The 27,030-nt window shown below is 43.8% G+C and overlaps 1 protein-coding gene across 4 annotated transcripts in view; it reads right to left on the bottom strand.

Moving 5' to 3' along the window:
• Positions 1-2,628: 2,628 nt before the first annotated feature.
• FAM222B (family with sequence similarity 222 member B) overlaps positions 2,629-27,030 on the bottom strand; it is a 55,055-nt gene continuing 30,653 nt past the window's right edge. For 2 of the 4 annotated variants that reach the window (XM_074343131.1, XM_074343132.1), the window contains exons 2-3: positions 12,810-12,931; positions 2,629-6,418 (exon numbers count right to left, since the gene is read on the bottom strand). In XM_074343131.1, coding sequence (XP_074199232.1) covers positions 4,924-6,418; positions 12,810-12,904 — 1,590 coding nt within the window. In that variant the 5' untranslated portion in view covers positions 12,905-12,931 and the 3' untranslated portion in view covers positions 2,629-4,923. Of the gene's footprint in view, positions 6,531-12,809; positions 12,932-27,030 lie in introns of all 4 variants that reach the window. The other 2 variants (XM_074343129.1, XM_074343130.1) reach the window with 1 other exon arrangement.

The raw sequence follows: 27,030 nt of genomic DNA on the forward strand, positions 1-27,030 counted from the left end.
ATCCAGCTGCTGTGCTAGAATCTCCCTCTGGTGGAGAACGGAGGGACTGCACTAGGCTTTGGAACAGTTGCCTGCTGCTGCCCTCTGGTGGTTAGATGGGGAGGTTCCGGCTTTGGACATTTTGTAAAGTTAAGAGGCCCTGATCCATACCCCACTAAGGACTGACTACCTGTGTTGTAGTCAGGTCTCTCTTGGTCTAATGATAGTAAGTACCATTTATTGAGTAATTTTATGTGGCAGACACTGCTAAGCACTTTACATGCATTATTTCATTTACCACAACAGTCAAATGGTACAGCTTTTAATAAAAGCTATCTAAGTGGGCTGTGGTGAAGATTTAATGAGACAATGCATGTTGCCAACAAAAGATAGTTGACTGTTCCTATTTGTGGGTTTCAGTTTCAGAGTCAACCAACAGTACAGTGGAAGTACTTGGGGAAAGTTCCACAATGTTACAAAAAGCAAAAATTATTATTGGCCACTCATGGGCAAATTTACGTAGTATTACATTGTATTGGGTATTATAAGTAATCTAGAGATGGTTTAAAGTGTGCCAGAGGATGTGTGTAGGTTATACCCAAATACTGTGCCGTTTTATATTGGAGATTTGAGCATATTTGGATTTTGGTATACACTGGGAATCCCTGAACCAATTCCCCATGGATACCAGAGGGAAGACTGTGAATGTTTCAATGTAAATCAAATTCCAAAGCCCAGCCCACACTCAGGGACTCCCAAACTGAACAAAAGGCCTTTGAGGTGTACAGGTCACTTGGATTTTCTCATCCATACTTACCTGCTTTTCATATCGGCCTCAGTGGGTGCTGTGATTATCCACATTTGGCTGATGACATAGGAACAGAGGAGTGAACTGACTTTAGTCAGCTAGTTTGAAGCAGGGCCTGGATTCTGTTTTAAGCTCCAGCAATTCTAGAAATACAGCTTCCTTTAATTTTGGCAATAGATTTGGGTTTGGATCCTTGCTGGGCTTGCTTTTTGACAAGTTACTTAGCTACACGGGGCATCCTTACTCTCACTGGTAAAATAAGAGTAATCCTGCTCATCTAGGTTTGGAAAGATTAACTCATCAGTATAAAGTGCCTTATTCTTGCCTGGCTCTGAGGAGAGGCTCAATGTATGAGAACCGTTGTTTAGTAAGGGGAAGATTCAAGGACTATAGCTTGCCTTCTTTACTTTCCCAGACAGAGTCTTAGGTAAAAAGAGCCCTTATCAGAAGATGACAGGAAGGGTTTAAGCCTGAGGCAGGCAGCCCAGCAGGTTAGCCTTCAAAAGATCAAATTCACTGATTTAGGAGATGAAGCCCTGGTTGCCTTGCTGAAAAAGTAATGGTGACCCTTTTACCAGCTAAACCATCTTGGTGCAGTGATGCCTGGAAGCTGGTAGAGAAGACCAGGGGCTCTAGTAGAGGAAATGTCTTCACTTAAGCACAGGCTTCTAAGGCAACAGGCTGAAACACTTTTGCGTCCAAGAGAAGCCAGACACCTGGGGTCAAGCTTGGGCTCCCTCTGCTGGCAGGACTGTGCCACTGCATTGTTCCAGGCGGTACGTTCCCATAGGTTGGTGCTTCCCCCAGTGCGTGCAACAGTGGATGTTGCAGTCCACCCCATGACGAGGCCTAACCCTCATTCCAGTGCCGTTGCAGGTGATCATAATTGCTTGTGGAACTCAAGCCAGATTGCGCATCACAGTGTGGGCTGGGCTCAATTCACCTTCAACTCTGTCTAGCTGCATGACCCTAGGCTGATTGAGGCCTCACCTGACACAAGCAGAAGGGGGCTTTCTTTCACAGGAAAGGCATGAGGAGTAAAGAGGGCAAAGCACCTTCAGAAAAGGGCACCCCAGAGAAAAGGGCGTGCTCAGGGCCCTTTCAGCTCCATCAGTATTGAGAGCCACCTAACTCCTGCTACTAACCATCTGATTCCACCCTCACTGAATCCTACGCATCCGGTGGAGTCTCTCCTGCCCTTCCTCACATCTTAGCCCAGACCCAAGTTCAGTGGAAAAGGGAGGGGGTGGGGAATCTAAATGGCTCTTTTGGGTCCCCCCTCCCCCACCACAGACAAAAAAAGTTCTCCACGCAATACTCAACCCTTAAGACTCAAATCACCAGTAGGGCCACTGTGTGTTACAGCACCTATTACTTCCACCTCTGTCAGACACTCAGAAATTCCAAAACATTCAAGGTGGGAGAAAGACAATAAGGATGTTTAGCGTTAGCTGGCTTATCAGCAAACCAGGTCCCCACGTTTCAATGACTGATCTTCCTTGGAGTGAAAGCAGCAGTACATTGAACTGGACCTCCAGGGAAGGGCAGCAAATTGTACTTACTCATCAGATCCCACCAAACCCCTGGCAGCCCTGCCTAGGGAGCAGGCCAGTCAGCTGGGTACCCACCCCCTCCCCGCCAGGGGCTGGCTGAACTGTGAACTCCATGCCTTACAATCAGTGCCTGGTCTGGGATGATGGATTGGGAGGGCTTCTGAGTGGGACAAATACTACAGGAGTCCCCTTAAAAATGAGAAATTACTTTCCTTCTAGTAAACGACATGCTAAGAAAAACCACCTCAAACACTGACAGCATTAAACGAATAGGACAAGATCAAAAGGTGAGTTTTTTCTTTTTACTGGTTTATGATAATCTTAAAAACCCCATCACGCCCATAAACCACCACAGGTGAGATGAGGAGGGAGATGGAGAATGAATGCTACAGTATGTGGGCAGCGGGGGAATCCAGGTATTTTCTAGGGCAGTGTGGGGTGGAGGCAGGGAGTGTGGCTAGGAGGCCCTGGCTTGGCCCCTTATTGCTGGTTGGGGTTGGCTGGCAGAGGGAGAGAGGGGCTCAGGGTGAACTAGGAAACATCTCACACCAAAGGCAAGGGCAGTTGGGGGGTGGGGGTAGGAGTCACAGTACATTTTCCATGCAGACTAGGGGTGAGAGTGAGCGCTTCAGAGACTTGCACCCCTACACAGGAAGAGATGGGTTTGAGGTTTGATTTTAAGCCCCCAAGTTGGTGTCTGGTCCAATTTCCTAAAATGGCAGCTCACCTTTTGGGGAGAGGCATTGGAAAAAATTACAGCAAAAATATCTGGCTTGGAGATCAAGCGAGGGATAAGGGGAGACAATGGGTTCTTTCAGTTTAACGCAAGAGAAGTGAGAACAGGAAGGGGGCCTGGGGTGAGATGGCCAACACACTGGGAGAAGGCATCACACCAGGAGCTACAGGTGCTCCTGGGGGTTCAGGGACAGGGAGGTACCAGTGTTCACAGACGGCAGGAAAACAATTGGGAGTAATAAATTAGGACTTCATGTTGCTATCATTTGGCATAACACAATCAGGCTTTTTTTTTTTTCGTTTTTTTTTTTCTCTTTTTAAATATAAGGCATCTCGCCAACACATAATTTAAAAAATGGTCTTCAGTCACATTGCTTCAGATCACTAGAGAAGTTCTGGCTAAAGAACAGTGGATAGTATAGTAAACAAAACCCAAAATCTTAAATAAGAACATTAGCTCACATTCCCGAGACAAGAGGAAAGGGTAGGGCTTATTTGGTTTAAAAACAAACAAAAACAAAAACAAAAAAACCCAACTATGCATCTTTAACAGAAGGGTGCAAAACATTACAACAAAACATAATCTAAGTTACAGAAAAGCTTTAAATTTCTAGCCAACTGACTGTCGCCTGGGAACGAGACGCGTTTAGCACAGAGTGGATGGGTGAAGAACAGGCGAGGGGCAGGAGGGGCTGTTTCCCATAGAGGCCCATCTCCAGCTGTTAGAACCATGCTCATTTGGTAAGGGAAAATTTCAAAGAGCTTAAGGCTTTGTGTTTTTTTTTTTTTCCTTTCTTTCTTCATTAAACTGAGGGGCTGAGAAAGGTGACTAGAGGGTGAATGCACCTGTGGGACGCCGCTCACACACAATGCTACTCAAACCCACACTATATTCATACAGAAACAGGACGTGTTAAACAGTGTAGAGCAATATTCTTAAGCCAGTGTAGAGAGAACCAAATGCATTTTAACTTTTTTTTTTCAGTGTTTTTAATTCCAAACTCCAATGTGATCATCCCTTCCCTACTACCTAATTCCTCAAGGAAGATTTTTGTTTTGTTTTGCTTTTGGGGGAGAGGTGGGGGGGATGGGGGATGAGGGCAGCAGGTGTTAGGGGAGAGACAACAGTGAGAAAGATCTTGGGTATGCTGGACAGTCACAGAATTCTCTAGGGATGGAAGGGGAGTCAGGAACTGAGATAGCAATACAAAGACAGGTTTTTCCCCCTCCTGTCTCAAGGCTGTTGCCAGGACAGTTGCAGTGGTTCTGGGATCAATGCAGATATACAACAAAGCCTTGAAGAATGGAGAGGGACTGGGAGGAGATGAAGACTAGGTCAGTTTTAATTTGAGGTCTTTGGGTAAATACGGAATTAGCTTCCAGGGCTGTCTGGCTTCTTAGTCCAGAGAAAATCCAGAGAAAAGGAGACAGAGAGACAGAGAGAGGCCTAGCTTGGGTGGCTGGGGACCTACAGCTACCTCACCTAGGGCCCTTCCCTTAGCTCACACCTCAGTCCTAAGGGAAACAGAAGGACAGCAATTGACATAGGCTGGTGAAAAATGACAGAGGGGGAGGGACTTGACTGATACACAGGCATCAGGGGAGAAGTCTGGGGTTGGGATTAGGCTCCAGCATCAACCCACAAGTTGCTGGGGCTGGCAGAGAAGAGGATGCGGGCACAGAGGATCCCCCTTCTGTGCTCAATTAGATCCCACCAAATTCCCTTTCTTAGACATCCAAGAATGATCACATTGGAGCAGTAAAACTTGCAAACTATCCAATTACTCAAAAGACTAAACCTAGAAGGGTGATGTATGACGTGTAGCTTGTGGAGGGCACTGGGCCTACCTATCTATACCCAGGGTGCTGAATATGAAGACTCCGACTATCTGTGGGGTCAGGGACTCGGTTGCCAGGGGCTCGGTGGGCCTTGCTCAGCATGGCCAGGCTCTGTTCTCGGAAGCAGGCCTGCTGGAAATCCCCACTTAGGTAATCCACCGTTTGCATCAAGCTGTTCTGGCTCGCCACTGGACCGCCCCCGGTCCCTGCCCGGTAGTGGGCCCCAGCAGCCGCCGCACAGTCGAGGGGTGCGCCCGCAGGCTGCCCACCGTGGAACGGCACGGCGAGGTCCTGAGACCCCGAGCTGTCGCTATTGGGAGTGGGCAGAATGTTGTTCCACAGGGGTTGGAAGTAGTGACCATTGGGGTAGGCCAATGGGGCTGCCAGGCCGTTGACAGGTGGGGATGGGGTTGGCTTCTCCAGGGGTGGCTTCAGATGGAAGGACTGTGCCAGGCAGAGTTCCTGCGGGTAGGCAGGGGCCTTGCCCACAAAGCCAGGCCCTGCCAACTCGCGTCCTGCCGCATGCTTGCCTGTCAGGCCAGGGGCCGGCGTCCCACCGGCCTCACTGCACATCTGTTGCAGGTGGGCCAGCTGGTGCTGGTTCCAGGCGACTGGCTTGAGGTCGCTAGGGTAGCCAGTAGGGGCTCGAGAGATGCCCGTGGGCAGGTTGACAGGGCCTGCAGCGGGCAGTGCGGCTGTGGCCGCATGGGTGTGCTCCATGGGATTGACCACACAGGAAGGCATCGGTGTGGGGATGCTGTGGGTCGACACCCGAGTGCTTGCATTGATGAGCAGACTGCGACTAATGGGGCTGGGGTTGGCGATCTGGCCCTCACACACTGAGGTAGTGCTGATGCCCGCCCTCGTCTGGCAAAACTGGTTGATCTGGTGCACGATGCTGCTCAGGTCCGGGGGCTGGCTGTGCTGCAGGGTGGCCGCCATCGAAAGGGGGATAGTTGAGGTAGACACGGTCACGTTCGGGGGGGCATCTGAGTCTGGCATCTTCCGGCCTCCATGCAGCAAGGGGTTGGGGGGGTGCTGGAGACCCTGGTGAGACAGGGCCTGAGGGTGGACCAAGCCCTGGGTTTGGGCCATGGGCTGAGGGTGGCCCAGGCCCTGAGGCTGCTGGAGGCTCTGAGGGTGGGACAGCGCCTGGGGTGGCGGGATACCCTGAGGGTGCTGCAGCGTCTGGGGAGGGGCATGGGCCAGGGTCTGTGCATGCTGCAGGGCCTGCTGGCGGGCCAGAGCCTGGGCCTGGGGGTGGGCTAAAGTGCTGGGTGCCACAGTAGCATAGGGCGCCACTGGGGGGTTCATGATGGCCTCAGGGAGCAACCGGGCTCGGGTGCCGTCAAAGTCCTTGAGAATGCTTTTGGCTGGCACTTTGACAATGGCAAGCAGGCCTGCCTTGGTGGCAGCCTGAGTCGGGTAGGGGCTGTAGCGCTGGGCTGATGTGTCGAGGCCGTTCACAGTACGACGAACGTGTTTCCGCTGGGGAACCTTCACACTGTTGGGGAAGATTTTTATAGTCAGTGGGTTGTTTGCGACCTTCTTAGCATACGCGTCCAATTCGGCTGGGGTAGGATAGTGAGCAGTTCTCATTTTCTGTGTAGTGTCCCCTAGAGAGAGAGAAGGGGAAGGAGAGCAAAGAAGGAGAGGGAGCTCGTCAGTGCCAAGCCAACCAGCCCTTCGAGATTTCCCATCTGAGGGCTGGGCCAAGTTGTCCTCCCTGGTCTCCAATTCAGACCCAGCCTCAGCCCCCCACAAAAACAAGCACTGCTAACATTTAGTCAGTACTTATAATGGGCCGGGCTTTTTGCTAAGTGACAGGCTTGCTACTGCTTTAGGAGACAGGTACTATCATGATTCCCATTTTACAGTGAGGTCACTAAAGATCAGAATAGCAGAGCAACTCTGAAAAATCCCGTATCTCAGAAAGCCAGAACTTGGCCACTTCTCATACGGACTTCTCTCCAAGTTCCTACCAGCCCATGCCGGCCTGGGGGTTCTAAGCACAGCTGCTTGTCAGGGCCACTCAGCCCCTGCCCCATGACACCCTGGGGAAGAGGGCACCCAGAATGACTATTCTTCAGTCTGCAGTGGCCGGTGAGACATCAGCTTTCTCTCTGCCTTGGCAGCCGGGGCACAGTGCCCACTGGGTGGGCCTCCTGGCCCAGTAGACAGGATGCTTCTTTTACAGGAGCATAGGAATAAGCTGCCAACATCCCTCCCCCATCCCCATGTCACAAGTTCACTTTTGTTTACAGCTTACTCTCTGCCTGCCTTGGTGAAGATCAAAAGGCTTTATTTATTTCCTTGTAGGGGGTGACAATAATGACAGGGCAGCAGGGAGGGAACTGAGAAGAAAGGATTCAGAGAATCTTTAAGTCCTGAGAGCCAAAAATAGTCTGTATTCGGCCCCTGTCCGCTGTCACTTTCCAAAATGAAAGAGGAAGAACCTGCCTTCCTTTGGAGACTGCGGAAACACTGCTCAATGGGCCTCATTAATGCTAACAGTCTCTTTGTTCCCATCTCCAGTTGCCTCCCATCAGGGGGCTCCAGCGGATGTCGTGCTTCCAGTCAAAAAGGAAAAGGTTCAGAGAACAAGAGCTCTTTAAGGATGCCAGGCTCCTGCAAGGGGTCTCTGCTCTGTTCTCCCTCTCTCTGAGGGAGGGTCTCCCCTGAGTATACACAGAAGGTGCTTAATAAAGGCTTGCTGAGTAAGTACACAGATAGCCCAAAGCAGAAAAAAGGTGGGGGTGGAGGGGCTTGGCTGGGAGCCTGGGCTCAGCTAGCTGACTCCCACCCTACTTCCTCCCCTTGCAGAAGGCAGACCGGGGACTAAGCTGACCAAACGCCTGGCTTGTGGCCTCAGCTGGACTGGCCCCAAAAAGACCCCATTCAAAGTCATGTCGCTGGGCAGCAACTGGAACAGAAATAGGCTAGTGAGTGTGCTAGAAGGAAAAGGGCACAGTTGCCTTTGTTTAGTGACATTGCTGGTTGGCTGGCAGCAACTGCTTAGAAAATGCTGCTTTTGGAAGCAGGAAAAGAAAGCTCAAGTCCAGGAGGGGCAGAGAGATTCAGACCTACGTTCACTGAGGTAGAACTTAGCAAAAAGGTACAGAAAGGAAAAGGTCTGTGCTTTTAAACACCGGCACAATGCCCTGAACTTAGTAGGCACACCAACATATTTAAGGCTCTGCTTTATTTACTGAGTACAGAATAGTTGCTCCACCTATAAACGAAATGTTTGTAAGATGACTGATTTGAAGGTCTTAGAAGGATAAATGTGACAATGACAACTGAAGGGAGGAAGGAGGGAAGCAGAGAGGCCTGGCAGTCTTCTCCCACCCACTAGGTAGGTAGCACTAGCTGGTGAGGAAGGTCAAAGCCTGGAGAACGAAGTCTGAGTTCTGCTGCTGCTTATAAGCTACTGACCCTTAACAGCCTTCAGTCTCTACAAATTGGGGCCATTTTCTGACCCTTTTTACATTCTCCTGGACAAGAAGATACTAAAAAGTCTGAGAACACTGAGAGATAGTCCCTAAACTCAAGGCACCAGAATTCCATTAGAAGCTGCCCTGGTCAGCCTTTGTACTTTGGTGTCTGATAAAAAGCATATGATGCTCCCAGCTCAGTGCCTTCCGTACCCAGAGCAGACATGCAGTAAATACTTGGTAAATGCCATCAGTACAGGTACCACCTGATGAACAACGGGGACTCAGTTGAGTAATGGGAGTCCCAAGCTGCTGGGTTTCAGTTCAGACAGGGAATGAAGGTCTGCCCCTGGGCTTTCCTCCATGCTAATGGGCTTTTCTCCTTGAAGGCCAAGTGAGAGAGACTGGTACAGTGGCTTGCTGAGTAACAGAGCTCCTTTGTTCCAAGTCAATACTGACTCTCAGGTTGGTTTTTTCTAGCAGAGGCAGCAGGTAGCTTCTGCTTCTCACTCAGGAATATGGAATGGACACCTATACTGATTAGTTCTCTTTGTCCTGCCTCCACTGACGTTGACCGCGGTGATGACGGTAGTCAAATAAAGAAATCATAATCAAAGCGAGAGGAGGGGCAGGCAGGGAAGATGGACACAGGTGTACATTAAGGAAGAATCTCAAGGATGAGACAAGCATATTGAACAAGAAAGAGGCCACATTCTGGGAATCCAACATCACTCACCTCATATACCAGACTTAAGCCCAATCCTTAAAAAAGAGCCAAATTTTCCTCAATACTTTATCTCAGTCCCCACACAGGACTTTCTTCTGTGTCATCTTCCTGTAAGTGTGCAACTAACACAGATACTACAGTTTTGTAACCAACTTATTTAAATACCTGGTACCAATGGTGTCATTAATCGAGATATAAGGCAGTGTAGAGAACAGGGAATCTGTGGTTAGGAAAAAAGAGAGATCCGGATTCAATCAGTGGCTTTATTATCTGACTACTCAGTCTCAGTTATTCCTCATTTATAAACAGGGATGATACCTACTGTCCTACCTCACAGAATTACTAAGATGAAGAGATCCAATGAATGGAAAGTGCTCTGTGACCAGGAACCCTGACTGTCCATAGCTGTTATTCAAGGATACCAGGTCTGGCTGAATTTGCCCACGGATGGGACACAGTAACCTGACCAAGAAAGCCCTAATAACTGCAGGATCCCCTGGACTTGAGTCTGAGCATTAAATGCAGTGGAGAAAGCACTGTTGTCTACTACAGGCACTGGCAGGGGAATCTCCCTGAATCTAGGCTTCCCTAAGGGGGACCTCCCCATTTGTCTTGTTTTGAAGGTCAGAAGACACAGGTGGCAAATGCAGCAGCAGCCTCCATCCACAGGTGGAGAGACACAGGCAATGTGTTTCAAACACAGGCTTTGAAGCCTGACCCAAGTGTGAGTTCTAGCCTAGTCACTGAGCAGTAATGGGATATAGAAAAGTGACACTCTGTGCCTCATCCTGAAAAGAAAGATAAGAGAGTCTCCCATATGGAACTGTTGAGGAATGAATGAGAACATATATAAAAATACTCGAGCTAATGTCTGGCACATGGTAAGCACTCAATAAATGTCAACTAATATTTCTGATATTTCTGAATTTATCCAGTCACTGGGCCAATTCACCATTTCCAGGCCCTTCCACTAGGGGGCAGACAGGCATGCAGAGAAGCCATAAAAGATTAACTTTGATATCTGTCCTAGGCCCCAAGACTGATTCTACAATGAAAGAGGTCAAAGTTTTGACTAAAAGATGATTTGAGGACCAAGGACTTTGGTCATTTAAGCCATTCTACCTAGAAATATTTACTGAGCCACCACTATATACCTTACCATGAGCTGGAGAAAGAGAAGCAGAGGCTTGGAGTTAATGAAGACAAAAAAATGTTCAAAAATACATTTTCTGAGGAACTAAGAGAAGATGGATCAGAGGAAAACAAATTTTGCAAGTACAAGGTTCCAAATGGCTGAGGACTCTCAAAGCAAGTGCCATTATGGAATATACAATCTAGAATAGTTCTAGGGCATCCACCTAACCTCAGCTGTGGTCTTCTACCAGGTACAGGACCCACCCAAAGCCAAGATGTACTTTAATTCAGTCTGCTACACTATGGCAAACTGCACCTCTAGGTTGGGAAATGCATTACATCCTCTTATGCATGTAGAGAAGAAAATGTTGGCCTTAGAAGGGACCAGTCCTGTGATCCTGTACATATGGCAGCTCAAGCCTGGGGAAGAGTGATTAGCCAGGTGACTTACAGTGCTGGGTCAAGAAGCCACATATCCCATGTCCTGACCCTTGACCTAGCTCTCCTGCCTTGAGCTCTAGCAATATAAAGTGTATTAAGCTATAACATTTGTCCCCCATCCCCACCCCATCAAATACTGAGTTCTGTGTTTCTAGCAACTCTCCTGAGGATGGTGGCAGGGAAAGGCTGAATAGCAGAATCACAAAACTGGCTTTAAGATCTCTATAGCTGATAGGCCTGGGCTCTGAGCAGCTCCTGGGCTGTTGGTTTCCAAAGGAGACAGCTTTTGCTCCGTCTCACCTTAACTGTAAATGCTTAATGCAAAAGCGGTGAGTCACATGACAGGATTTTTTCTTATACATTTGGGGAGAGGAAAGAAGAAAGCAAAAGTGAGCTTAAAAACACTACTGGGTTTTCTCCTCTGCAAAAATTTGGGTGTAGTTAAGGAGAGCAACAAGAGAGTCGAAGAGGCTCAAATATACAGTCCCCCACGGACAGGTGAGCCTGAAACCAGGGAAGAAGGATATCTCAATTCTTGAAGAGAGATTTAGGACAGTGGTTGGCAGAGGCTACTAGGGGCTACTTTGAGGAGAAGGGAGTGGAGGTCCCAAATCAGCATCCAAGATAAAGCTGCCAATTCGCCTTTCCTCCCAAATGGCTCAGCCCTTGATAACACATCTCTGGGTGAAGCTGTCAAAGTGTGATAAGGAACCTAGAAGAAAAAGACAGTGAGCTGCTCTTTGTCATCTTATTATATGCTTCCGAGCATACTCCTTCCCTAGTTGTGTCCCTAGAAGCCTGGAACCAGTCACAATGCAGCGAGCATGCAGATTTGGGTGGCTAGGGAGCACCGACAACTTCCTCACCCAATCGTCATTTAGTAAGAGAAAGGCTGGGGAAGAGCTGATACAGCACAGCTTGCCTATTATGTCAAGCAGCTGCAGAAGGAACACTGTCACCTTCAGCTTTGTCATTATGCAACTTGGAGTCACTGGTCAAATTCTAGAACTAGCTAGGCTCTGAGTCTTACTCTCTCTCAAAGAAAGGCAGTCAAGAAGCTAGGCCATTTTTAACTTCTGAAGATGATTTCAAGAACAGAGGCAGCAAACTACAGCCCGCAAGCCAAAACCCAGCTGCTGTGCTTTTGTAGAAAGTTTTACTGGCGCACAGCCTCACTCGTTTGTTTACATACTGTCTACGGCTGCCTGTGCACTCTGACAGCAAGGTGAGTATGTGCAACAAAGCCTAAGATGTCTGCCATCTGACCCTTTACAGAAAAAGTTTGCCAACCTCTGTACTAAAGGATTGATTCAAGTAAGATGCTGAAGCTCCTATTAAAGGGTAAGCCTAGGTGCCTCATTGATGTCCCCTTTTTGCTCTGAAAGTCTACTCCAAATTTAGGACCATTTTTACACTTGAAGATATTGTATATGGTAATGAGCCAGGAATAGAATCTTCTCCTTGCACATCACATAGTACAGGGATAGAAGGTAGGAATCTGGGAAACTATGAAGTATAAAGCCCCAATTCCAGCCAATTTAAGACAGGAATCTAACAGAAGGTTCTCAAAACATCAATCTTGTGGCAAGCATATTAACAGGAATACACCCAGAGAGACTGAGAAAGCTAGCTCCCTATCCCTTCTGGAGGCAAAAGCTTCTTACTATGAACTAAGGGCAACGGCTCAGGGAGCAGACAGCAAAGCCAAAGGGAACTGTTTCCAAGGCAGAGAGGGCTCAGAGAGTTCAAAACAACAGAATAGTGGAAACAGTTTGTTTCAGAGGTACAGTAAGTAATCCGGACTGTGAGTTTTCATTCAATTCCTCATGAAGGTTCAAATTAAAACACTTCTTTGAAGGGTAATATATATATCCTATAAAACTCCTTATAAACCGTGTCGCTCAACAGACAGCTGTCAGCAACAATGAAGATGACACACACTGGAGAATTCTAGTGTTTAAGAGGATCTCTCTGATCAGCGAAGTGTTTCACATTGTGGACAATTTTTGCAGCTGTTTTACTATCTGCACTGAAGAATATCTTAGCAGTACTTACTGACCAAGATCACGGTCAGGGTACTCCAAATGTGCCTCTGGGATAGCCCAAATGTAGGGACAAAATAAAGGATCACATCCTCCCCTGGGATCCAGATTACTTACATTTCTGAAGTCCAGCGTTCATCTGCGTGTGAGAAAGAAGCTGAAAGGACAGGTCGCCTGGCCCTGGCAGACAGGCTAGCATGGCAGACCAGCATCAGCACAACATGAGGCAGTCGGTCACACTGTAATGACAAAAAAACGAGGTCATGGGACACAAGGCGCCTCAAGGAAGATACTGGGGACATCGGATATGAGCAGCAGAGGCCCACGTTTAGATAGATAAGCAATTTAATTAGTAGCATGTTGGTTGAAAATATATCTATGTCTTTATCTGTAGCAACAATTTGCTCTCAACTATTACTATGGCTAAAATATTTCAGACAGCACAGATGCTCGGGTAGGGAAATTAAAACCTAGAAAATACCTATCCACACAAACAGCCGAAGGTCTTTTATATTCACAAGCTAGAGATGCACCCATTCGGCATTTGCATTTCCTGCAGACTACCTCTCGCTACTGCTTTTGGATAAGCCCATGCACTGCCAGATACACGGCATGCTGGCTTTCGTCTGTGCCCTAGGTACGGCAGGAGTGGAAACACTATAGAGCACGGTTTTACTCAGGTGAAGGAAAAGATGATTTCTCCCTGAAAACAGAACAGCGTTCCCAAAGAGAGCTCACCCTCATAGGGCCTGGCTCGGTCTACTCGCAGCCCTGCCTAGGGGCTGGGGCAGTCACACATCTCCAGAGGCAGTGCTGTATATGAGCTGCAAAGGCACCTGAAGTCCAATTTGTGACCCTAGTCACCTGAACCCACTTTTAAAAGAAAGAAGGAGAAAAGCATCCTAAGAGACAAAATTAACAACTGGGATTTGCCTTTCACACAATTAGACTTCCTGGACCCAAAAAAGAAAAAAGTTGCTTTGCTCCCAGCGTAAATCAAGGAGGTGGCAGGCTGCCAGCAGCCCTCTTTGGGCAGGCGATCCTGACATTTTATCAAGATGGCATGGTTTCATCAGTGAAGTCTACCAACAAGACATAAGCAGTCCAAACAACTAGACACTGAAGGCCTGTCAACAGTGCAAGCTCTCTGTGTACCATAGACCAAGCTTTTTTCAAGCAAGTATAATGTACTAAAACACATGAAATTCCTTTCCAATACTGCAAAACCCAGAAATCAAGTTGGCATATTAAGGCTTTAGATCACAACAAAAGAATAATGAGGAGAAAGCTCAAATGTTAAACAAAGACCATAAAACCTCTGTCTTTCCCTTGGAGGGCCCTCTCAGGCATGTGAAACTACCTTGTCACAATGCGTATCAGAGAGCTCCAGCTTGCAAGGCCAGGTAGCTGAAAAGATACTTTGTAAAAGAGGCTGCTCAAACTGTGTCTAAGATAGCAACTGCAGAAAGAACTGAAGAGTGAATGCCTAAATGAGAACAGAGCTGCCCCAGAGTTCTGGCACAGATTCAGTCTTTTCAGGTCTCTGGTGGGTGGGATGACAGAATGAACACAGTGTGCCAACTGCAGTGCCTCAAGAAATAAAAAGTCTTCTGTTGGGGTCAAATGCTTACAATCCCTTCCCTTGTGAGTGCTGATCTCTATTTAATAACCTCTCCTCTATGGTCCTAATATAGCTGAGGGCAAACTCCAAGGAAAGGAAGGGAATTAACAAATACTGGAGGCTAATATTGTGAAATGGGCTGTATGAGGGGCTTTAGTGATGCTTTCTCAATTAGGTCTCCTAACGTTTCTTGGAGATAGGCAGTCATTTCACTTGTCGTCTCATCATCTCAACCTGGATTACTACAGTAGCCTTCCAAATGGTCTCTCTGTTCCACCCTTGCCCCTATCACCTAATCTATTCTCCACACAGCAGCCAGAGTAATTTATTTTTCTAATTGGAAATCGTATCAGCTCAAAAATCTCCAAAGACTTCCCATCTCACTCAGAATAAAATACAAAATCCTAACGTAGTCTACAAGGCCTTCCATGATCTGTTACCATTACCTCTCTGACCTCATCTTCTAACCTCCTTTGCCCCTCTTACTGAGGGCCAGTCATGGAGGTCTCCTTGGGGCTCTTCCAACAAGCCAAGCACACTCACTTCCACACCTTGTACTTCACCTGGAAGGCTAAAATACTGTGATGGTAGAGGTACAAAAAAACACATCCACTCAGCTGTCTCACAGACAGCTATAATTTTTGGAAGGAACCAGCCTATGAATAACTGTAATCTCTGATACACCTATTAAATCTTTATACCTGCAACCAAGAAGAAATAAGTAGGGGCTGTGGATCCCAAGAGTTGACCATAAGATACTGCCCTTCAAGCCACAAGTCTGGATTTCAATAGGAAGAACAGGAGAGAAATAATAAGCCAGCTAAACTGTGGCAAAAGGCATTAACAGGTTTACCGACAGCAAACAAAGGAGCAAAAAACAAGAGGTGAATTCTGTAGACTACAGAACGTCAGTGTATAGTTTGGGCAGGAAGGAGTACATGTGAGAAAGACACCAGAGAGTGCAACCCTCTATGATTTATGTCCCCAACCAGAACCACCCAGCAAGTCTAGAATACTCTTGAGTTCTTACTGACATCATCTGGGCTGCTAGGAGTGCAGCCTCTATATTGTGACCCTTTCTTTAAGAGTTCAGGGGTCTGCCATCCTTTGCAAAAGACTGCGCTCTAAGGAAGTCTTCAAGCCTCTTGAGCAGTTCTACTGAAATCAAGAATCAGGTTCTGTTAGGGCAGGGAAGGCAGAGAATGTAGCAAGGTCAATGAGGGTTGTGATGAAACGGGAAGGAAGCAACTTCCATAATCTATTCTAGAAAGCAGGGATGCACAGCATAAAGCTCCTCTGGAGGCCTGGCAGCGAAGCACAGGCCTTTTATTTAAAAACTTTAAACCACCCACACATTTTGATTACCATCTGGCTTTTTCTTAAACGTAAATTCCAATATAATTTTACAGCTGATATTTCCAGAAGCACAATTAGACCCAGAAGTCAACACCAGGTTCTTCCTTTTCTGAAAGAGCCTCAAAATTCAAGTCCTGACTTTGAACTAAATCAAGTAGTAACTTGGGGCTCAGGCCAAATGAGCTACAGACATCATAGAGAAAGAAAAAAGTTCTTGGCAGAACCTCTCTGACAGCTCTCAGCCAGCTTTCCTACCACCAGCTGGTCTGTTCCCTAAGCAGGGAGACGACAGTATCACAGTGTGCACAGAATTAAGGTGTTCAAACTCCCCTGGGGCATTTGCACAAGTGCTAGCTTTTCCCAGACTACCTTGAATTAAGGAACAAAGCCCTTGTCCCCACTGGGAAAATTCAAAAGGACTTTCATCCGTGCTCCCCATCTCCCCCTGACCCCCAAGGCTGGTAGAGGTTTTATTAGAGTTGTGGAATCACACTCTCTGCTTTCCTGAGTGGCATCTGATAAAGGATCATCTCTGCCTTAGGACAGGTTTGTGCTGGTAGGAAAAGTTCAGCTGTTTGTACTGTTTGTCCCTGTCTATGCTTAAGACCACTGAAGGGTAGAAAAGGAGGAAGACTCTTCATATGTTTTTTTTTAGTGAGAAAAGGAGGGGGAAAGAAAAGAAAATGTTAGCAAAGGAATTTTTACTTGGGAGTTGAGAGTGAAACGATCTAATCACTTCCCAGCAAGTCTCACCACCCACAATCGAATGTCTTCCAGTACCCTTCTTTGCCAGGCCTCTCTCCTGTTTTCCTTTCCTTTCCCTGCCTTCAAAAAGAACCCTCACCGCCCCCCCCCACCCCAAATAGGTTGACTAGCCCAGTTTATTATTTATGCTATGATTCAAAATTTTAAATCTGCCATTCATGGACTTTAATTAAAAAATGAAATTGAGAGCAGTGCCATCTCTGAAATCCCAGGATAAGAAAATGTTATGCCCTTTGTTACTTGACTCCACTTTATAAAATATACCCAACAGTGAAAACCCTGAGTACCTGCATCTTAAGAGAATATGATGAACACTGAGAAACTGCATTAAGAGTCATCACTATCTCTCAATAAGCCTTCTCATCCATGAGGCAAAGGCTTATCTAAAAAGACCACTTTTTGATAATGGGGTAAAAGTTTTAACCTACTGCTCCTTGTTCCTTTACTCCTGGGGTCCAAGAAACTAGGTTAAAACCTAAGGGAAATACTGCTCTGGGGAAAATAAACAGGTCCAAAGATGGCAAAAGTTACATGTTTAGTAAATTAGATTCTGCAGAATCAGTCATCTTTATGGTCTGTGTCAATGAAATAATCTATTCAACAGGCAATTTTGTCAGCCCAGGTAACTATGAACTTCCAACTACTTTGTACTTTTCACTGCTTACCCAACCTGAATAAAGTTCATCATTGCTCTAAGGCATCTTTCTTCTTTATCTTTAACCCAATAGGGGACTTGAAGTCACTTGCAATTGTGACCTCACAACTCTAGGCTGAGAGAAAGAGAAGGAGAGAAAGATGGATGTTCCCTCTGAACTAAATTTGTTGAAAGCCCAGAACTATCGCTGCTGCAAACCATCTCCATGTAACTGGACATATGAGGTTTGGAAACATTACTCCTAACTACCCTTTAGAACCCATCACAACAGGTCCTCTTCCTATTCTGTTTCCAACCTCCAATAATCTGGTCCCTAAATTAGGTGCTTTCTCTGCCAGTGCTTTCTTCAGCATGAATACTCTTTCCTGGATCCTCTTATTATTCATTTATGACTCAGTGCTTTCTCCTAAATTTGTTATTCAGGACCCAGGAAAGTATTTACCCTGGACATTAACTTTTCAAATTGAGTGTGAATTTGTTTAATAAATATTACTGGTTCACTCCTGAAAAACAACATACACTTTAATCCCAGGCTCTGGAATTTATCTGAATTTAAGTCCTTGAAACACACGGATAATACAAGTGCCAACATGTGTCTGTGTAGGTGTGTACACAGGTGCCTTCACTCTGGGAGTGAGGGCAGAGGAGATAAAAGCCGCCTAGGCACCTAAAAAAAAAAAAAAAAAAAAAAAGAGCCCAGGTACTACTTTGCATTGTATTGAAAAGTATCCTTTGGCTTCAATACTTTAATCCCCATTAGGTAGAAATCAGTGTTCTAAAAATGTGAAATAAAGGCTGTGTTCATTGCAGGCTGCTAAATCAGAACTTGCAACTTTTCATAATAGTGTGTAATAGGCTTCAGTTTCCTATCAGGACTGGATCACTATAACTTAAGCTGAACCATTCCAGAAAGGTAGACTGACCTTTGTATTTAATCACATTCATAACTGCAAGCAGAGCTATCAGGCTGGGTAGAATTTTACTCATAAGTACTTGGGGCTGTGCCCAGCAACACAACGAGAACAACAAGAAACCAGAAGAAACCGCTTCCTTGAGATAAGACACAAATATTGGATTTTTACCTTTCACAATTTCCTGTAGAAACTTGTACGGAGGCAGAAAGTTTCCGATTATTACTCAGATGAAATATAATTCAACAAATAAGCTATCATTATGTAGCAGTTTTTAATCTTCAAAGTCCTCAGTCCTACATGAGACCATGAAAAGCTGCCAGAGAAGCACTGATCTCACACCCGTATGGGAAAACTGAGGCAAGAGTCAAACCATTAAAAAAAAAAAAAAAAAAGGAAATCTGTAGGATTTGGGTACAACTTTAAGTCTTAGGGTATCTAAAAAGTCCTTTAATAGGCCTTGACTGAGCCCCAAAAAAGTCAGACCATAGACAGGCATTCATTCAGATAAAAATGGAAATGACAATTTCCCAGTGTAGCTTCTGTAATCTTACAGATCACAGCCACAATATGGAAAAAGAATTTTAAGAATTTAGCAGGCTGTTAAAAATGTTTGGCAAGCATGTATTTAAAGAACAGCTAAACAAGTTGCTTATTCATGCCCTTTCTCCTCCCCTCAACTGTACAAGGTACAACAGAGGCCAGATTCTCTAGTGACTCCCTTGCCTCAGAATCACCTCACCAGAGCAGGCCCTCTACCCAGTCTAGAGTCTGACTTTCATGTTTGAAGGGTGACAGAAATTTAAGAGACTCAAGGTCATTTGGAAAGCCTGCTCCATCCTGAGTACATGACCACAAGGTGTTACTCTGAAACAAGCTAGATGAGACTGTCTGGCTCTGTGTGTGCCTGTGTTTCCTCACCCTGGTGCTAAAGTGTCTTCCTTTTCTGAGAGTCCAAAGTGCCTCATCAAAGTTCACTGCTAGGTTTAGAAATTTCAAGGAACATTTATAAACCTGTATTTTTGCTATGTAATAAGCAGCACTGATTTACACTACCTAAGAGGATAGTTTGTCAAAACTGCAAGGATGGCCTAACAGGTGTTGAAGAGTTATGAATGGGAGCAGTGGAAGAGACAGGATCCACGGTAACACCTGAATGCATGTGAGTGGACTGAAGATACGACCCCCACCAAAGTCATGCTCCCACCAAAGTTGCGTGCAGAAATGTAAGCAACCTAATAATTAAGGAAATATAAATTAAAGGGGACGATGTTTTTTTTTTGCTTAAAACTTGACAAACATGTTTGAAAAAAATCTAATACATACAGCGTCTAGGATATGGTAAAGAGTCACTAAATTGAGTTGTTAAATTGCCACACTCTGGAAACAAGCATGAACAGTTTTTTAAATATTCATACTCTGATACAGTAATTACACTTCTAAAATCTAATTTAAGGAAATAATCAGCGATGTAAACAAAGATTTACATACAACTCTCTTCACTACAAATTGTTCATAGTTGTATGAAAACAATCAACTAAATGTCCAAAAGCAAGGAAATCATATAAATCTGAGCTAGCTAGGTTAGGGTAACATTCTACTTAGCTTTCATTTCTTGAACATAAAACCAACAGAGTCAAGAAAGTAACCTAGGAAAAAAGTGGGTGGCAAGGGCAGTCATTTTCTGATAAATTTTTAAAAGAGGAAAATTCACATATAGATTAAGTATCAACTGTAGCTCAAATTACGTCAAAAAATCTGGATTAACAAGGGGGCACAATGTCAGACTGCTGAAGAGACAAGACTGGGTTTGAATCCCAGCTCTGCGGCTTACTAGCTGTGTGATCTGGGGGGAAAAAACTTAACTTCATCTGTAAAATGTACTACTTTTAGTAGGATCGTTGAAAGGATTAAATGAATTTAATATACTCAAGTGCTTGAACACCATTCAAATGTTGACTATTATCACTTTCCTAATCTATTAAAATTCAGGTCACTTTCTATTTTGCCAACAGAACCAAACCATCACCTTACATTTGATAGTTCTTTACACTCTGCAACATGTTTACATAATTTCACTTGAAATTTAAAATAATCTTTTAACCTAGATGGAATAAGTATCATTCCCATTCTACAGATTAGGAAACCCAGATTTAGAAAGATTAGGTAACTTAACCAGTGATATGCAGGGGGATAGTAGTCCCCATATTAGATTCTCTGAACTCCTAACCTGTGGCTCATTCCATTAGACAAGTACTTTTTAATCTGCAAGCTGTGAGTAGCCTTAAAAAAAAAATCACAAAGTAACAGTAAGAATGCTTACTGTTTCATGACTCTGTTTCAGCTACTTAAATTACACGTGTGTATTTACTAGGATGCAATCCTTATTATGGGCACAAACAAAATTGTTTGAAAAAACATTGCACTATACCACAGCCCCCTCTCAAGTCAACATTTATTGAGCACCTATCATATCCTTCTTACACTATTATGTACAACAAGAACATACAATTCTAAGCCATGGCTTTGTTTTTTTAAGTGTAAACGTAATTACTGACTTTTCTATGGATTTAGGGAACTACCTGTCCCAGATCAGCACTCTGCACTGTAACTCTATTATACTTTGGCTAGCCTAACACTTTGGAATCAGCTTTTGGTGAAAATTCCTTTCCAAAAACAGACAAACAGCCAGCAACTATAACCATGGTAAGAATGTATTAGGAAAGTGACTACATAAAGGCAAGCAAAGAAAAGCTTTAGGTTCAAGTGGTCAGACCTTTTTCCATGGGAAAGCTGTATCTTTCACACTGAGGAAATTGTGTCAGAGAATAATACAAGTAATGATCAAACAGTTATCTCTCATTCTCAAACAGTCCTCATACAGAAAATTCTTTCCCTCCTACCCTCAAACTCTCCCCTGAATGTGAGAAGTAAACCCTGACTAACTCTGAACCCACTCTCAACTCACCTTTTCTAAGTCAGTTTCCATTTTGGACACTTGAACTACGATGGAAGCTGGCTGGCTATCATAGAGCCCACCAAGGTCTCTGACAAGTAGCATCTTTCTGCTCTTTAAGGTATTTTAAATTTGGGGTGAAAAGGAACTCACACTTTTCCATGGCCATGAATCTACTATATCCTCTATATATTCATTTGGCCTGTTACCTTCCTAGAACTAGTTCTCTGTGCACAATGCCTTGAGCTTATGGGCCTTAGATTTCTACTGAAGAGTTTAAGAAAGGCTAGTAAATTCAGTGCAGGTAGGAAATGAAGTTAAACACATCACCCTTCACCGTATCTTCTAGCCTGCTGCCATCCAGGGTGAGTTTGGCAAAAGGCAGATTTTAAGGTACTAGGATAAGGCATGATTGATATACTAATATGTTCTGTTCATTTAGGCTTTTCCTTCTCCCCCAGCCTGAGTAGAGGATGATGAGGAATTCTGATGTATAACAATTTTGGTGAGAGATGATGAGGAATTCTGATGTATAACAATTTTGGTGAGAGTTTCTATAGCCTTAGCAAAAAATAGAAAAATCTTACCTTGCCATTTCACTGAGACTCACTATCACTTGAGGCTTTATGGCTCACACTCCACTTACCCAGGGAATTACTAGGCTTCTGAAGCTAAAGGTGTCCTTTGAAAGTGGGAGAGGCTGCTAAACCTCAAAAGGACCCAGGAAGTGAAAGCTTATTGAGGAAAAGGAGCAACCCCTCCTCCCACACCTTGCAAACCACCACAATTAGCTAATGAAATTCAGAATACTGGCTATTTCCACCCGTAAAGAGAGAACAGAGAGACAGTCCCTGTCCCTGCTAGAAAAATAACTTTTATAGCCAGAGTAAACACCCACGGAAATAAGATTCTGAAGTTAGCTTTAGGAAGCTTTGTCATTTCAGGAACTGCCTTGGGAAACAAAACAAAAACTAACAAAGTAGTTCTTTACGTTTCTCTAGGACTCAAAGTATCACAACTCACTCACAGATCAACTGATCAGCAGAATTCTGCTCCCTTAAGTGGCCCTAAGAAATTCCATCATCATTCAGCATTGTTATTTGGCAGTGTGTGACTGGTTCTAACTGGTCAAATATTTGTCTTAGACCAAATATTAAGTCCCACCCAAACAAAGCAATTTAACTCAAGATTACTTTAGCACAGAGTAAATCAGGGAAAAAAAAATACATGTTTTATCTTACCAATGTCCAAATGATCTGCCTTTCTTTACCGCAAAGATACCTTAAAGAAATGATTAACACTACACAAATTAATATTTTATAGACAGTGGCAGAAAACAAAAGTTCACAACTCTTCTATTCTTGGTACATGCCTCCTTTACTTAATGTACCCCACTCACTATCCTAATTTCTAATCTGTAAACATTTCTCTCTGAGGTCTCCCTCACCAACTAAGTGTCCTTACCAACTTTCATCTAGTTTCCTGTTAAGTCATTTCAACTGAATTAGAAATAGAAGTACCCAAAAAGAGTGAGGAGGGTATCCACAAAGTTGAAGGGAGCCAGAACCTATGTGGAATGAGAGCATCCCCAGAGGGATGGATGCAGTGAATACTTCCCATCCAGTAGCAATGAGCCCCAATAGGGTCTGCTCAGATCTTGACTTCTAAATACTAAATTCTTCACTAACAGGAACAAAGGCTCCTTGGAGAAATGGCTGAGGCAGAGAAAGTACTAGATGAGTCTGGTACATCTTACCGTGCAGGAAAGGAAGGAAGTGCTCAAAGAATAACAGTGACATGTCAAAGAACACAGAAACTACAGGATGCTCAATCAGTGAGGGAAACTCCAGAAAGAAAAGTTTACACAGTAGAAATCAGAGGGGACAGAAAATGGGTACACTGAGTGAAGGAGGCATGTTCTAGGAATAGAATAATTAGAAGGTTTTGTTTTCTACTACTGTTCATAAGATGTTAGTTTGGGTTAGTATCAGCCAATCCTTTGAAATAAAAGGACAGCAAATCACTTGGGCATCTTCAAGGTTAATTAAATACATAGTTATATATACATTTTTTTCTTGATTTACTAGCAAAATATTCTGAACATCAAAACAAAGATAACAGATTAAATTGAATAAAATTGAATAAAACAGGAAATCATGAGTCCATACTAATGCAAATAAACTGGTAACTGAGAGGCTTAAGAGGAACAGATACTTGCATAGTATCTCCTCCCAAAATATTTACTAGTTAATTACAAAGGGAAAAGAGTAACATTACACTGGAAATGCCCAGCAGGCACCATCTTAATCAAGTGATCAAACATTCCCAGTAATGGGACAAATAAAATTTCTGCAGCTCTTGAAATTATGCATTGAAGAACATTCCTGTGATACTCCTGTTGAAGATGTATAACCTAAATTAAACATGAGGAACCATTAAACAATCCTAAACTGAGAACTTTCTACAAAATAACTGTCAGTAGTGTCAAGGTTATAAACATCAAAGAAGGCCTGAGGCACTGCTCCAGATTGAAGGAGACCAAGAAGATATAAGAAATAAATGCAATGTGTGATCCTCAACTGTATCCTTTTTGCAATAAAGGACATTTACTGGTACAACTAGCAACATTTGGGGGACCGGGTCTAAGAATTACACTGGGGGGCCGGGTCTAAGAATTACATGATGGTAATGCATCAGTGTTAACTTCCTGATTTTGATGGTTGTTTTGTGGTAATGTTGGAGAATGTCCTTATTTGCAGAAGATAAACACTAAAGTATTCAGGGATGATAAAGCATCAGGTCAGCAACTTACTCTCAAATAATTCAAGGAAGAAAAATATACCCTGTACTGTACTTGCAACTTTTCTATAAATCTGAGATTGTTTCCAAAATTTTTATTTAAAAAAAAAAAGGTAGCAGTGTTGAAATCTGAAAGGGGTGGAGATCATAAACAAGAGTTGAAGCGAGTGGTCTGTTGGAAACCATCCTCATTTTATCTTAATGCAGGTGACTTATCTCTGAATTGGTGACTGCTGACACTGGGGTTCTTGCCATTTGGAATAGGCTTCCTGTATCTTTCTGCCTCATCAACTTCCAATTTCTTTTCAACACTTATCTGAATAACATTTTCTCCAGCGTCTATACTTTAAATTCTCTCCCAACCTCCACTCTGTTTAGGCAATGCTTCCACTAAGTGGCATTCAACCCTCTTACCCTAAAGATGGAGAATTTCACCTTTAGAAAGGTTCCAAAAAGGAAACGTCTTTCCTGAAGGAGGTGCTATTAACCACCCTCCTTACTTCAGGCCTGACATTCACTAACATCTTCATCAAGTTCATTTTCATGTTTTAAAAAGTGTTTTTTCAAGGCCTTTCCTTCTAAACACATACCCTGAACCTCAGCAAGTGCCCCACAAACCTCCATGCTCTAAGGGAAAGGCTTGTTATATCTTCTGGAGTGTAACAGAGTTTTGACTCTTTCCTCCCACTACATAAAAAGTTTCAAATGACATCATAAGCTTTATCTCCAGACTTCCTGAAATCTAGCAACTATAACTAGCTTCTCCACTTTCACACCAACAGCAGCTGACGGGCAGGGTCTTGGTAATTCTACAGCAGAAAGGTTCTGAGTAACAATCAATGAAGAGCTGTGAAGTAGTACAAGGATGATGTTTATCTCATCCTTTCCTCATCTTTCCTATTTAGGGTGATCATGGAAGTTTTGGAGGAGGGATAACTGTATTATAACCTGTCTCCAAGCAGCCATGAACTTTCTTCCTTTATAAACAACCGCTAACAAAAACAGACTCTTAAAATGCATTGCCATACTCCTTGGCAACTTATTCTCAACAAAATTTTTATGCAGCCACACCCATGAAGATAACTCAGGAGACTGACCTGCCCTTGGGAAGAGAGCCTAGCAACAAAGGACATTAAGGTGAGCAACAACATCCAAAATGAAAGCAGAGCAAGACACCTGGAGCTCTAGGAACAGCCTCGGCTGGAATCAACTTCAGTCTTTGCATGTTAAAGAGAGAAAATTTTGCTTACAAGCCCATTTACTTTTCAGGGTAACCATCAAACAACAGGTAACAGGAAATGGCTAAGGGACTTCATCATCTTCAGAGAAAAACGATTTCCTTTTCTTTCTTTCCTCTTTCTCTACCTAGAAAGGACTGTTTCTAAAGGTATTATGCAACCTCCTGTTAAAATCAAAGAAACATGTCCTCAGTGTCCTACTGATTTTAAAAACGCCCAAAACAGGTAATGAAAGGGTTTTATATATAAATAGTGGTGATAGTTGCACAACATTGTGAACATAATTAATGTTACTCCACTGCACACTTAAAAATGGTTAAAATGGCAAATTTTGTGTTACATATTTTTTATTACAATAAAAAGGCTAGTGCTGAAAAAAAAAAAAAAAGCCCAAAACAAAGTTTTCTTTAGTACTTTGAAGAGACTTTCCAATGCAAGCAGAGGACTAAACTGCACCTTACCAATTACTATTATCTTACAATAAGCACATATTACTGTGAATAACATTAAGCTCCATCTCAGTCTAGCCTCCCATGATAAGCAGCAACTAACTCAAGGGGATGATCTCAGAATATAAAAAGCCATTAAGGCTGCTCTTAATAGATTCTTTTAAAATATGAGCCTACACAGCTCTTCAAAAGAAGGGCAGTATGTTTTAATTGTGAGATGGAGTTTTACAATGCTTTGACCTCCCATCTAAAAGAGGTCTGAAAAAAGAAGTAACTGCAGTGGAAGGAGGGAGTGAAATGTGTCATTCTGGTTATTAAAAATCTATCAAGTTCATACTTCAGTCTTAGGATAACTGCACCCAAAAAAACTGACCTGCAAGTAATTATCACCACTGTCTGCAATAAAAGTTAATTGGACATAATTGAACTAATGCCCTAGTCAGAGGGAAGCTTCAACTGGCGAAGAGCCCACTCCTCCTGCTCCTTCAATCTGCACACGAAACTGCTAATGATAATTTGTGGACAAACAAGAAATTGCTCTCGTGGTTTCCCCACTGCAAATCACTCAGCAATTTCAGCTAATGCCCAGGCACGTTTGGCCAGGAGAAAAATCATTAACCAATGCTTCCTTTGATAAAGATGAATTTTAACAATAACTAAACCCATTAAGGCTGAGAGTTGCTGAGGACTGTTAAATTTCCCCTGGATACCCTAAGTAAAGCAATGTGATCTGATCTCCACACCCTAGTTCTATGCATGAGATGCACCCTGTGCCACTAGCATGTGGTAGTAAGAAGAGACATTATGCAAGGCCGAGAGCTACTGTTACACAAATAATTTATCTTGTTGTAAGAGAATCCTGGGTAATCTCATTTTTAGACAGGCAAAAGGCATTGCTGATCTGCTTCAATACCAAAGATTAAATCACTTCTGAATGGACTTTGGAGCTGAAAGATTCCTGCTCCCTGACTGATCTGTCTTCAGTTCTGGACAAAAACTGTTTCCTTTCCCCTGGAATTAGTATAAGACTCTGCCTTTCAACTCTGTCTATAGCCCAAGGGGCTAAGACTCCTAAGGGTATTATGGAGTCTTAGGTAGCCACTCTGTTTTACAGAAGGGGAAAATTGTGGTCTTTATATCTATAATGACCTATATAAAGTGGGCAGGAGGCAGTAACCTCCTGATGAGACAGAAGGTAAAAGAGAAAGCAGGTGCCGAGTGCTTCCTCTGCTTATTTTTTCCTTAAGTGGCCTTGGCTCTATCCTAGACGGACATGGCTGGAGAAATTAATGCAATCTGAACCTTTTCCAAAGCAGGTGGACTACCCGTTCACTTGGAACCCTTTTCAACGTAAGTTATTTTGAAAGGTTACAGTTTACTTCCTCTAGTCATTAAAATATAACACTTTCTGATGTGAAATATGGAAAAGCTCAGCCAAGATATAAAAAAAGAGAGGGATCCAGAAACTGTAATCTGAATAGTAAAGTGAAACAGAAGTTCAACCTGAAAAAGAGGACACTTAGTTGGAATACTGTTCATTCATCTACTAAGCACCTATGATGTAGCAGGCACTATGGCAATAGTTAGT

Source organism: Camelus bactrianus, chromosome 16, assembly GCF_048773025.1.
Source record: "Camelus bactrianus isolate YW-2024 breed Bactrian camel chromosome 16, ASM4877302v1, whole genome shotgun sequence".
NCBI lineage: Eukaryota > Metazoa > Chordata > Mammalia > Artiodactyla > Camelidae > Camelus > Camelus bactrianus.